The 13548-nt window shown below is 37.3% G+C and overlaps 1 protein-coding gene across 4 annotated transcripts in view; it reads left to right on the top strand.

Annotated features, from left to right (window-relative positions):
• Positions 1 to 1396, top strand: part of TMEM161B (transmembrane protein 161B) — a 51911-nt gene extending 50515 nt beyond the window's left edge. For all 4 annotated transcript variants that reach the window (XM_036409788.2, XM_045571703.1, XM_045571704.1 and 1 more), the window contains one exon: positions 994 to 1396. In XM_036409788.2, the coding sequence (XP_036265681.1) occupies positions 994 to 1271 (278 nt within the window). In that variant the 3' untranslated portion in view covers positions 1272 to 1396. The remainder of the gene's footprint in view (positions 1 to 993) is intronic.
• The last annotated feature ends 12152 nt before the right edge of the window (positions 1397 to 13548 follow it).

Below are 13548 nucleotides of genomic sequence, written 5' to 3'. Positions count from 1 at the left end.
GAAACATGGAAAACTTTTAGTTTTAGAACTTGATTTCTCATGTTGAAAATTCAAGCCCATATGGTTTTATGTTATACTTTATTTATAAAAATTGATTACCAAAGGTTAGTTCCCAGATTTATTGAATAACTTGACTAAGCACTGTTGATCTTATTTGATGTTATAAAAGGACTTTTTAAAGTTTTGTTAGTGCCTAATATTTAAATTATTGCAAGGTACTTATAAACTTAAATGAATTATAGAATTCTTTTGTGAGTTCTACTTTATATATAACTTATGTTAAAAGAGTAGAGATTTCTCCAAGGAAAAACAGTTATCCTAAAAGTCTATTAACTAAGGTATCATGTCCCCATGTGTTGTTATTCAGGAAGTATCTATTATTGTATTGATCATTTTCCTTGGTGCCAGTGGGAAGGAGGTTAAGAAGCTAAAGGGAAAAAGTATAATTTGAGTGGACTTAGTAGGTAGTGTAGAGCTGATGATAGATGGAAATGTCCTTTAGGAATCTATGGAACATAAAGGAGTAGCTCAATTGTAAATTATGTGATTCATATCCTATCCAACATTGAAAAGTATATGATGAAAAAATTTCTGGAAGCTATTAATAGTCTTTCATACTGAAATCACAGATAGTTTCTGAGAAAGAAATTTATTCTGATATTCTAGAGGAAGAAAAGATTTCTAAGAAGTTATTGAGTCTGTCTCTGTCACTTTAGTAAAGATAGTTGATTCAGATATTACATAAGGAATTTTTTTATTATTTTAGATTTTAGTGCAGCTATTAAAAGTAAATTATACTTATAGCTTTTAGACCAGATTACAGTCTGATCAAGTTAAATGAATATTTTACTAGGTATGTTGAAAGGTTATTTTACTTTATATTTAACATAAAATAATTTAATTTCAAATAGAAGTTAAACAGTTTATTATTTTTCATATAAAGCTTTGGAATTAGTTGTTCTTCAAGTTTTATTTGTGTCTTGAATTTTCTAGGTCACCATTCCTGGGGCATTTATCCAGAATCTATCTCTACTTTGCCAGTGGATAATAGTCTACCATCCAATTCTGTTTACTCTGAATTACCATCTGGTGATGGGAAGGTGAAGGTAACTGTTACACAGATAACAGTGGCATTGAGCAGCTTAAAAAACATTTTCACTCCTCTGCTCTTTCGAGGACTTCTATCTTTTCTAACCTGGTGGATTGCTGCGTGTCTCTTTTCTACAAGCCTTTTTGGGCTTTTCTATCACCAGTATCTCACTGTGGCATGAATCTCAGTTAACATAAAAGGATATCCAAGTCACACTTGGGTTTCAAGTATTTGTGCCCTTGAAGGGCTGACAAAAAAACAAACAAAACAAACAAACAAAAACCAGAAGAAAGCAAATATAAAGGAGAAAAGAAACATATCAGAATATCTTGTTTGAAATGCTTCCTCTGTATTCTCAGGGTGAATTAATGATATTATATGTAAAGTTACTCAATAGATTAAGTGCTATACTGTGGCATTGGACGTTTTAACTCCTTGTGTTAACTGATGTGAGAGAGGGCTATCTGCAAGGGGAATGCTTCTGTTTACCTTGGCTTTACAGAAACCTCTAAAACAGTCTTTGGAACTTTTCATATGACTCCAGTTATTGGTTGCTCTTAGTGGTATTAAGGTACTGTTAATATTCATGTGGCTGCCTGTAGAACACTTTTCAAACTGAGCCATGTTTTAGAGGAGGTTAAGGAGCTAAAGTTTTTCTGTTGGTAATATATTAGTCACTCTTCAAACAACAATAACAAAAAAACCAACAGAAAGGAAGAAATAGCTACTGTATATTACAGTAAAGAAAGCTGCATAGTAATCTTAAATTTAATGAAGATGTACATGCTTAATATCTGCAAGTACTGCTGCTTGAAAGTAGCAAGAGTATTGTTTTAAATGTATTCTATCCAACTTGAGGGATCTTTTAAAATGACTGGCTATATGAACATTTGCAATCTTGCTATTAGGTTTGGAACTCCCATATTTTATTTTATTTTATTTTATGATCCTAAATATTTCTTTTTAATAATCTAAAAATATTTATCTATATTGATCAGACTTTAAAGAAATTACTTTGTAATCCTGCTGACTACCTGTATGTATTGTATATATTATATATTAAATATATAATATATTGAGATTATAAAAGATGAAAATACTGGATCCTTATATTTTAAGTTGCTGAATGTAAAAACATTATTGAATGAGATGTCTTTGTGTCTAGAAATTTTCTTTCTTTTTGGAATGAGATTAAAATACATTTTGAGAATTTATTAGAGCAAGTAACTTATTTGTGGTGCCCGTGTGAGAATAGTCATGTTTTATACTTAGTTGGTTTCTCCCAAATGAAAATTTTTTCCCGTCATTTTCAAAAAATCATAATCTTTCCCACACTAAAAAATTCATGTTAAATAGGACTTGTTTTACATTTTTGGTGTCCAGAATTAGAAATGTTAAATTTTTATTTTATAGTTCAGAAATTGAGGTGATTTAATTGAAAAATTTAAACACAATTTAGATAGATAGATAGATAGATAGATAGATAGATAGATAGATATGCCCAAGTGACCAGCCGATGGGCTGACTTGCCAACTGGCTGGTAGCTATGACGTACACTGACCTCCAGGGGGCAGATGCTCATTGCAGGAGCTGCCAAGCCTTCTTGCACTCTGGGATCCCTCGTAGGGGTGTCGAACTCAATCAGAGAAGGGGCCAAAATCTAAAATCCAGCCTAAATCGCGGGCCGAATGGTTTACTGAACAGTCATAAACTGTCATTGTGATGGAAACGCAGCGGAGTGCAGTGATGACAGCGCGGTGCGGGCCACATTGCAAGGCCTGGCAGGACAGATTTGGCCCGCGGGCCTTGTGTTTGACACATGTGCCTCGGGATGTCAGGCTGCCAGTTTTGGCCCGACCCCTGCAGGCCAGGCTGAGGAACCCCACTAGTGCATCGGGCCTCTAGTGAAAAAATAAAATTCTTTTTCATGCTTTTTACATCTAAAACCGAAATGAAGGGTTACAGTTATAAAGGAAGTAAGTATAAAATAAACAGGCTTGCTTTTTCTAACAAATAGTAGAATTTATCAATAAATATTCTTTCATATAACTGTCTCTAGAGGCTATATATTGTGTTTCAATGCTATTGTTACTTATTATTGAAAGCAATTTTGAAACTTCTTTTGGAATTACTTTCAAGGCTTGTGATTCACTTTGACTTGAATAATCTCAGTACAGCAAATTCCTGCATTTTGGTATAGATTAAATGTTTTGCAAGTAGTTGATATTTTAAAAGACTGAATAATAGTGCTTAAGTTGGATAAAACTCTTTGGTTGAAAATGAAGTGTGACTATAGCCTAATAATACTTCATGTGTATTTCCAAAGAAGCATATCATATATACTGAGATATATTAGCATCACTAAAATTGATTACAGCAAAACTGTATGTAAGTTTTCCCATATTGGACTTGAAAAGAATCTCACCTGGTATGACCATTTTCTTAAAGAACTATATTTTAGGCTCCGTTGGTTGAGCATCATCCTGTGCACCAAAAGGGAACCGGATCAATTACTGGTCAGGGCACATGCCCAGGTTTTGGGCTTGATCTCCCGTAGGAACGTGCAGGAGGCAGCCAATGGATTTTCTCCTTTACCTCAATGTTTTTCTCTTTCTCTCTCTTTAAAAATACCAAAAAAAAAACACACTGCATTTTAAAAATTATTAAAGTTATTATTTTGAGTTTCAAAGATTGTACTACGGATTTATGGGAGAGGCAGGCATAGAATTCATTATTGGGTAGCATAACATGTATTTCTAAAAATACTATTGATTTACTCTTTTTAAATTTGAATTTTCCTAAGCACACTGATTTTACAGAAGTTGAACATTAACTAATTGATTTGGTTTAGTTTTTTTAACCACCAATGAAATGATGGTTTTAACTACTAACTGGTTTATTTATGCATGATGTCTTTGTTCCAAGAGTTATATTCTTTACGTGTAAAAGGGTTTGTACTTTATGTAAACCAAGTAATATTTTTTAATTGAGATATAATTGACATATAACATTGTATTCGTTTTAGGTGTACAACATAATGATTTGATTTATGTATGTATTGCAAAATGATTCTAAATATTTCAATAGCCTAAATTAGAATTTAGTAGAATTATTTTATTTTTCATGTCAGACTCTAATCAACATACTATGCTTCAGTGGAGAGTTACTTTTATTATATATTTTTCCAAATTAACTAGGAATCCTAATAATCTCGTTTTGTATCATTTGTGGAATTTTATTTGATAATTTATTCATTTCTCTTCCCCATCCCTGCCCATTGCACTTTAAAAATCAGAACTTTATTCTCCTACCCTTGTCTGAAATGAAAAGCATATAATTTTATCCTAATATCTATATACATATTGATTATCTTTGATATTTTCCCCAGAATTCCAATTGTGTATAAATGACCAGTGCATCCAAGTAGAATGGGTTTATTGTCTTATTATTTCTAATATAAATATCATTGATACAATACTGACATTTCTTTTTGAGTTATGATTCAGAAAAGATATTCATCTATTAATGGAATTGATAGGTCCGGGAAGCAATAACTAGAATTCATTATGAAATCTATAATTGGAAATTCACTGGTTAGATATTATTCTTTCTAATGAAAGATTAAATTCTCAGTACTACAAAATATAGGGTCTCAGCATTCTCTGAATTCATACATACTTTCTGAGCCATCTCATAATTAATTGAAAATTGTCTATCATGGTCTATGGCTCTCTCTATTCAGCAAAATAAAACCAAGTGATTTTTTAATGTGGGTCATCTTGTGTTCACAGTGCTTTAAGTGGCTTAAAGAATCAGACTTAAACACACTTATGATCTTAGAGCTTGAACCCAATGTCTCAAATAGTCACATAGTCTCATCTTCTAATTCCCATGCATCTCATGTCTGTACCTTGGGTTTATAACTGAGCTGGTTATATGCCATGAAGACCCTGACATGGACACTAAGGATGGTCAAAAGGCTAATGTCAATCTTTCTTTTCTTTAAAATGGTAAACATTTTTGTTTTCTTTATAAGAAAAAAACAGATATAGCCTGTACATATGCTTGTTTTCTCTTACTAAGGTTCTCCTTTTAGCTTCAAACTGTTCGTGTTGAATGGGCCTTTCTTTAATGGGTCAAAGAATTTGTATTTTTCTATTCCATTTGTTTGTTTGTTTTTCCCTCTACATGCTTATTCCTCTCCTTTCTCCTATTTGGCAAAATGTTTGATTTTCTTAATTAAAATAGTATAATTTTCTAGACAGAATGTTAAGATTTAAGAAACATCTTGTCCCATTAGATACTATTTTGTTATTTATTAAGTATTCAACCCATGCTAATTAAATAGAACTGAGCTATCACTATTGCCTTAGTTTTACCATGTTAGATAAATTAAAAGAGTTTATATTAAAAGTAAGGCTAAATATTTCTAAGTTGGCAATGAGTTTTGCTTTGTGTTGGCATGAGAAAAATAAAATTACTACTTTTGGCTTCAGGGGTGTTTATAGATTATGTTAGAAGCATTCACTTATTTTTAATTGGGAAAAAGACTTCACAAACAGTATTTTCTTTAGGAATATTTTTGTTTGTACTCAATTTATTTGTTCAATAAATATTTAAGTACCTATACTGTTCCAAAGACTGCCCTTGATACAACTATGAACAAAATATCAAAATCCCTGCCCTCCAAGAGCCAAAAATCTAGTGGGGGAATGCAGATAATAAACAAAAATAAATATGAGTCAAATATAGGATGTTAGATAGTGATAGGATCTCATGAGAGGAAGGTAGGGGGATAAGGGAAGGGGAAATAGGAAGTTGCATGGCAGGGATAAAGTTAAAATTTTAAATAGAACACTGAAGGAATGCCTCACTCAGAAGGAGATTTTTAAAGGACATGAGGGTCATCATACTGTTCTTCTCTTTTATCATTACTAGAGGCCTGGTGCATGAAATTTGTGCTCTTGGGGGGTGAGAGAACGGGGGTGGGGGATGGAGGGTCCCTCAGCCCAGCCTGCGCCCTCTCACAGTCCGGTAGCCCTCCGGGGGTGTCCACCTGACATGGAGGCAGGAGAAGGCCCCACCATTGCCGCTGTTCTTGTCAGCCACGAGCTCGGCTTCTGGCTGAGTGGCACTCCCCCTGTGGGCGTACACTGACCACCCGGGGCAGCTCCTGCGTTGAGCGTCTGCCCCATGGTGGTCAGTGTGTATCATAAAGACCAGTCATTTTGCAGTTTTGTCAATTTTCATATTAGCCTTTTATTACATAGGATGGTTCTTGATCAACAAAACACCCTGACTGCTAGTTGTGAGGTCACTAAAGGGATTTTTAGAAATATGGACAGCCGAAACCGGTTTGGCTCAGTGGATAGAGCGTCGGCTTGGGGACTGAAGGGTCCCGGGTTCGATTCCGGTCAAGGGCATGTACCTTGGTTGCGGGCACATCCCCAGTAGGGGGTGTGCAAGAGGCAGCTGATCGATGACTCTCTCATCGATGTTTCTAACTTGCTATCTCTCTCCCTTTCTCTCTGTACAAAATCAATAAAATATATTTAAAAAAAATATGGACAATCCTATATAATAAATAGGTGATATGCAAATTAACCCTCACACCCTCACAAGGTGGCTGCCTATGACCAGGCCGGCAGGGGGATTAGTGAGGGAAGACCAAAAGGCAGCAACAGGCTATGTGGGGTGACCAGGCTGGCAGGGGGTCTTTTGGGGGTGATTAGGTCAGCTGTGGGGGGGAGGGGGCAGTGAGGGGAAACCAGGCCAGCAGGAGGGGCATTAAGGGGTGACCAGGTGAGGGAGGGGGTTAGTTGGGGGTTATCAGGCTGGCAGGGGGAGCAGTTAGGGGCGATTAGGCAGGCAGGCAGATGAGCAGTTAGTAGCCATTGAACCCGGATTGTGAGAGGGATGTCCTGGATTGCAGAGGATGCAGGCTGGTCTGAGGGGAACCCTCTCCCCCTCCCCCATGCACAAATTTCATGCACAGGGCCTCTAATATATATTATATCAAGGAATCTCCACAAACTATTGTTTTATATTGATTTTATTGAGGTGACACTGATTAACAAAATTATACAAGTTTCAGGTGCACAATTCCACCACACATCATCTGTATGCTGTGTTATGTTACCCACCCCAAGTCAAGTCTCTGTCCATCACCACTTATCCGCCCTAGACCCTCTTCCATCCCGCCTCACCCTGCCAGTCATCACACTGTTGTCATATCCATGAGTTTGCTCTCTTTTTTTTCTTTTCTTATTTTCTCCAACTCCCCAGCCCTTCAATGCTCCCCCCCCCCAAAAATGCCTACATCATACTATACACAAAAATTAATCCAAAGGGGAGCATATAACTCACTGCAAAAGCTAAATTTATAAAGTTTTTAGAAGTCATAAGAGAATATTGGGTAATTTTAGGGATTGACAAAGGTTTCTTAGGAAATAAGCAGACAATAAAACTTATTTTAATAAAAATATTTCATAGAAATAAAAACTGCTCATTACCCTGTCAAGCTTTACTCAATGGTTAGAGCATCAAACCTTGGACTGACGGGTCTCAGATTCACATCAGGGCACATACTTAGTATCTGGGTTGCAGGCTTGATTCCTGGTCCTGGTTAGGGTGCCAGGATGCTTGTTGGAGGCAACCAATCGATATGTCATATTTCTCTCAGATTGATCTCTCTCCCTCTCTACTTCTCTCCATGCCTCCTTCAATTCTTTTCCCTTCCTTCCACTCTCTCTAAAAATCAATGGAAAAAATATTCTTATGTGAGGATTTACTTATGTTTATCAAAAACAAAACAAAAATAACAAGAAAAAACCCTGTTAAGCAAATAAGATATAGCTTGAGATAAAATATTTGCAGAACATGAGACAAAAGATTTGTTCTGGATATTTAAAGAACTACTCCCCAAAAGATTAAAGAATGAGGAAAAATTTTAGACACTTCACAGTTGACTAAAAAAACACAATAAAAGCTGCTCAACCTATAGCAATTTTAACACAGTGATCCTTGTAGTTTTCTTTCTTGTACAAGTTCATTGAGGTTCTTAGGACACTGGCTTTTTTTGTTTTTGTTTTTTAATATATTTTATTGATTTTACACAGAGAGGAATTGAGAGGGACAGAGAGTTAGAAACGTCGATGAGAGAGAAACATCGACCAGCTGCCTCTTGCACACCCCCCACTGGGGCTGTGCCCGCAACCAAGCTACATGCCCTTTACCGGAATCAAGCCCGGGACCTTTCAGTCTGCAGGCCAACGCTCCATCCACTGAGCCAAACCGGTCCCAGCAGACACTGGGTTTTTATCTCAGGTTGCCTTAAAGACTAATTCTTCCATCCTGAGTAAAGAAGTAGAAATGCAGTTGTAAAGCATCATTGGATTTTATAATAATTTTTTGACAGTTCTTTCTAAAGAAGAATGTATTGAAAGAAAAGGCTGCTGGATGGTTACATAAAATGCTAAATATTAGCAATAACTGGATTAAGCATAAAAATCTTTCAATTTACATGATCATACATTAAATTTAATTATATATATATATATATATATATATATATATATATATATATATATACATACATACATACACTAGAAACCTGGTACATGAAAATTTATGCACTGGAGAAGGGTCCCTCAGCCCGGCCTACCCCCTCTCACAGTCTGGGAGCCCTCAGGGGCAGGAGGCAACCCAGCAATCGGGAAGATGACACCCCATCACACCTCTGCTGCTGCCCCTGCCGGCAGCACAAGCCTTGGCCAGCCCTGGTTACCTGAGCCATGGGTGGCCCTGGACAGCTGGGCAGCCGCCATCTGAGGCTTGCCTGTGCCTCGGGCAGGCTTTGGGGGGTTGGGGAGCTGAAAGGACAGGGACTCCGAAGACAGGCATTCAAAGCAGCATCTACCACCCTGGCTGGGCTAAGGGGACTGGGCGCTCCATCTTTGAGGGTGGGGCAGTCGATTGGCATATTCCCTCCTCATTGGCTATGGTTGTCCCCATCTTTGCAAAGGCATGAGGGTCAATTAGCATATTTTCTCTATTTGATGGGATATATTTTTGCCTCTTTAAAGTATTGATTACTAGGTGCCCAATACACAAAATCGTGCAAGCATAGGCCCTCACAGCCCTGGCTGCTGCCACCCTCTGTGGGGCGATCAATTGGGGAGCCCCCCCTCCCAGCCATCAATTGCCACTGCTGCCTCAAGGCCCCACCTCCCCCTGCCCACTGGTGGTTCTGCTGTCTGGTTTAATTAGCATATTACCTCTTTATTATAAAGGATGCTTGAGAATATAAAGGTTCTTGGCAGAAGTAGTAGAATTCAGGTTTAACATTTTAAGTAGAAAAGAGCTTTCTAGTCTTATCATTCCATTTGAAAATTTATAATTACTATGTTTGTAATTATTCAGCTTGTTGTTAATTTGTAAAGCAATTTCAATAAAATATTTTTGTATGCTATTCAATTGAATTTTTCCCAAAACTCATTAACAGCATTCATTTTTCCCCAGGTTTTTTTTTTGTTTTTTGTTTTTTGTTGTTTTTTTCTGTTTCATTTTGAGTAGTTTTTATGCTATGTCTTGAAGTTCACTAATTTGTTTTTAGAATGTCTAATATGGAATTCAATTTATCTACTATACTTTCATCTCACCTTTATATTTTTAATCTTTAGTAGTTCAATTTGAGTCTTTTACATTTTCTCCATGTCTCTCCTTAACATGTTTATATTTACTTTCTTAAACATTCAAAATATACTTATAATAGCTGATACATTGTTTTTGTCTTCTAATTTTATCTTCTATGTCATTTTGAAACTATGTCTGTTGACTGTTTTTTCTTCTGATTATGGATCATATTTTTCTGCTGTTTTACATTCCTGAAAAATCTTTGTACACTGGGCACTTGAAGTTTGGCTTGTTGGGTACTGGATTTTTGTATTTCTTTGAAATATTCTGAGCCTTGTAATACAGTTAAGTGACTAGGAAGCCTAGGAGACAGTTTTGTTCTTTTGAAGCTTGCTTTGAAGATAAGAGCAGCCTTTAATTGAGTGCTAATTTTTACCCACTACTGAAGAAGTACCCTTCTGAGCACTCCACCAATGCCCCATGTATTGGTAAGTTTTCTCATTTTGGCTGGTGCCTCCCCACCCTTGTTTGATTTCCAAGGGTTGTTCTACTTGTTTCTTTCTGGTGGTTCTTTCCCCAACATTGGGTAATCTTTACTGATGCATCTAATGATAGAATACTGCCAATATCTAGAGCTCTCTCCCTGCCTCTCTCCTTTCTGATACTCCTCTCTCCTCACTGGATTCTCCATTCAGGGAGACCACTGAGTTCAGTTTTAGTTCTCTGTTCTATGGCTTATATACAATATATTTCAATCTGTAAGATGGGTAATCAGGAGGTCACCACATAATTTTCCTTCTTTCAGTGCTTCCTGTTCAATATCTGAAAACTTGTTTCACATATTTTGTTCATTTTTTTAGTCCTATAAGATGGAAGAGTACATTTTGGTCCCTATTAACTTCCCCTTCACTGGAAGTAGAAGGCCCCAGCTTCAGGTTTTAATTTCTTACTAGAGACTTTGGTTCTTTAGCAAGAGTCTATTCAGAGGCAGGCTTCCGTTCACTTATTTTAAAAGATGTGTCACTGAACATCATTTATCAGGCAAATGTTAATTAAGACCACAGTGAGATACCAATATATACCCACCAGAATGGCTAAAGTAAAAACTCAGATACCACAATGTTGACAAGGCAACTAGAACTCTCAACGTTGGTGAGTTCCACATTGGAACAGCCACATTGGAAATGATAAAATCACTTTATTAAAAATTCCAGTCTATACATATACACTTAGCCAAGAACACGTGTTTATTCAAGTGAACTAAAAATGCATTCACAAAAAGACTTAAACTCAGGGAGGAACCAAGATGGTGGCATAGGTAAACACCTATACTTACTGCCTCTCACAACCACATCAAAATTACAACTAAAAGGCTGAACAACTACCCTGTTTCCCCCAAAATAAGACAGTAACTTATATTAATTTTTGCTCCCAAAGATGTGCTAGGTCTTATTTTCAGAGGATGTCTTATTTTTCCATGAAGAAGAATACGGTACACATTTATTGTTAAATGAAAATAAAGGAAATTTATTACCTGTATACGGTATGGTACGGTAGTTGTTAACACAAACCAGACAAACTGTGAATCCTACAGTATCAAGAACTGATTCATTTATTCAATGACAATCATGTCATCATCTTCTGGAACATCATCATAACAATCCAATTCCTGAAATTTCTTGTGACTCCATTTCTTTCCGAATCAGTGGACCAAATCTCTCATGTTTAGCCTAGGGGGGCCCTTATTTTCGGGGGGATGCCTTATATTTCACTCAGAAGGAACCTGTAAGTAGGTCTTATTTTCAGAGGATGTCTGATTTTCAGGGAAACACGGTATCATACAGAACCATGGGAAAGCTGGCTGAGTGGAAGTTCAGTAGAGAGTGAAGAAAGCACATTGAGATTGGTAGGAGGTGCGGAGGTGCAGGACGGGCTGGTACCCGAGTCTGCTGCTTTTTTATCAGGAGGGAGATACAAGCTCCAGCTTGCTCTGAACTCCAGCTCCAGGTGAGACTCTGGGGGACCCAGACACATACAGGGAGAAACAGGACTGTCTGGCATCCGGACAGGAACACGAGGGCAGTTTTCTTTCAGAGTTGCTCAAAGCAATCATTCTCCCTGTGCAGGGATGCAGGGACACAGGGACCACTCTGGTGCAGGGCTAACTGGCATCCATTGCTGTTTGCTCCACCCTAGTGATTCCCTGAGACCCCACCCCACCCAATTTACAACCTCACCCAAGCTGTGAGAAGCAGCTTTTCCATATGAATGGCCTGTCCTTTCTCAGCCTAAAACCTGTCATAACAGGCAGCACCAGCAGCAGTCTGTCTTGCTACACAGCTGGGCCTCTTCCGGACACTTCCAAACCCAATACAAAGAGGAGGAATCTGCAGATCTCTCTATAGCCCCAAGCAGTGGCTGACTTTGCACAAACATGTCACAAGTGAAAGAAATAGATGAAAGGAAAATAGTGGATATAGAGTTCAAAACCACAGTTCTGTTACTCAAGAATATTCTAGAAATCTTTAAGGAACTTAGACCTTCAAGGATTTTAGTGAGAATGTCAAAAAAAAGAAAAGAAAAAGGACCAGTCAGAAATTATGCGTACACTGACTGAAATAAAGAATATTATATAGAGATTCAACAAGAGGATACCAAGAATCAAGTCAAATATTTGAAGTATCAGGAAGCAAAAATCACCCAACCAGAAAAGAAAAAGAATCCAAAAATATGAAGATAGTGTAAGGAGCTTCTGGGACAACTTTAAGCATACCAACATCTGAATTATGGGGGTGCCAGAAGAAGAGAGCAAGATACTGAAAACATATTTGAAGAAATGACAGAAAAATTTATCCTACCTGGTGAAAGAAATAGACTTGTAAGTCCAGGAAGCCCAAACAAGAGGAACCCAAAGAGGAGCACACCAAAACACATCATAATTAAAATACCAAGGGCAAAAGACAAAGAGAAACTTAAAAGCAGCAAAAGAAAAGCAGTTAGTTACCTACAAGGGAGTACCCATTCGACTGTCAGCTGATTTCTCAACAGAAACTATGCAGGCCAGAAGGGAGTGGCAAGAAATATTCAAAGGGATGAATAGCAAGAACCTACAACCAAGATTATTCTACCCAGCAAAGCTATCATTTAGAATTGAAGATCACATAAGAGATTCACAGACAAGAAAAAGCTAAAGGAGTTCATCACTACCAAACCAGTATTATATGAAATACTGAACAATATTCTTTAAGAGGACAGAAGAAAAAGATAAAAAAAATTATGATCAACAAAGTGACAGCAAATACATATCAACAAGTGAATCTAAAAGTCAAGTGAATAAGAAATATGAACAGAACAAACTGGTGAATGTAATAAAATTAGGGGCATGGAAAGGGAGCAGACTGACAATTCTCGGGGGAAGGGGATATGTGGCAGTGGGAAGAGATTGGACAAAGAGCTTACACCGATGAACAAGGATAGTTTGGGCAGGAGGGCAGTGAAGACCTGGGGTAGGGTGGGAACCAGGTGGAGGGGACCTATGGGGGGAAAAGAGGAACATCTGTAATCTGAACAATAAAGCTTAAAAAATAAAAAAAGGACACACTTAAGTTTACAGCAGTTTTATTCATAATAGCCCCAGACTGGAAACCACCCAGGCATCCAACAGTAGTAGAATAGGTAAGTACTCTGGTATATGTGTACAATTAAATACTACTCAGAATAGTAATACATGCATGGTGACTTTCTTATCAAGAATACTGTATGGAACAGGGGGGTGAGATGGGTAGCTAAGCTTACAGTGGAGAAACCTGACAAACATCACCTCA

Source organism: Pipistrellus kuhlii, unplaced genomic scaffold, assembly GCF_014108245.1.
Source record: "Pipistrellus kuhlii isolate mPipKuh1 unplaced genomic scaffold, mPipKuh1.p scaffold_m20_p_4, whole genome shotgun sequence".
Classification (NCBI taxonomy): domain Eukaryota; kingdom Metazoa; phylum Chordata; class Mammalia; order Chiroptera; family Vespertilionidae; genus Pipistrellus; species Pipistrellus kuhlii.
This window is presented reverse-complemented; position numbering and strand designations above follow the sequence as displayed.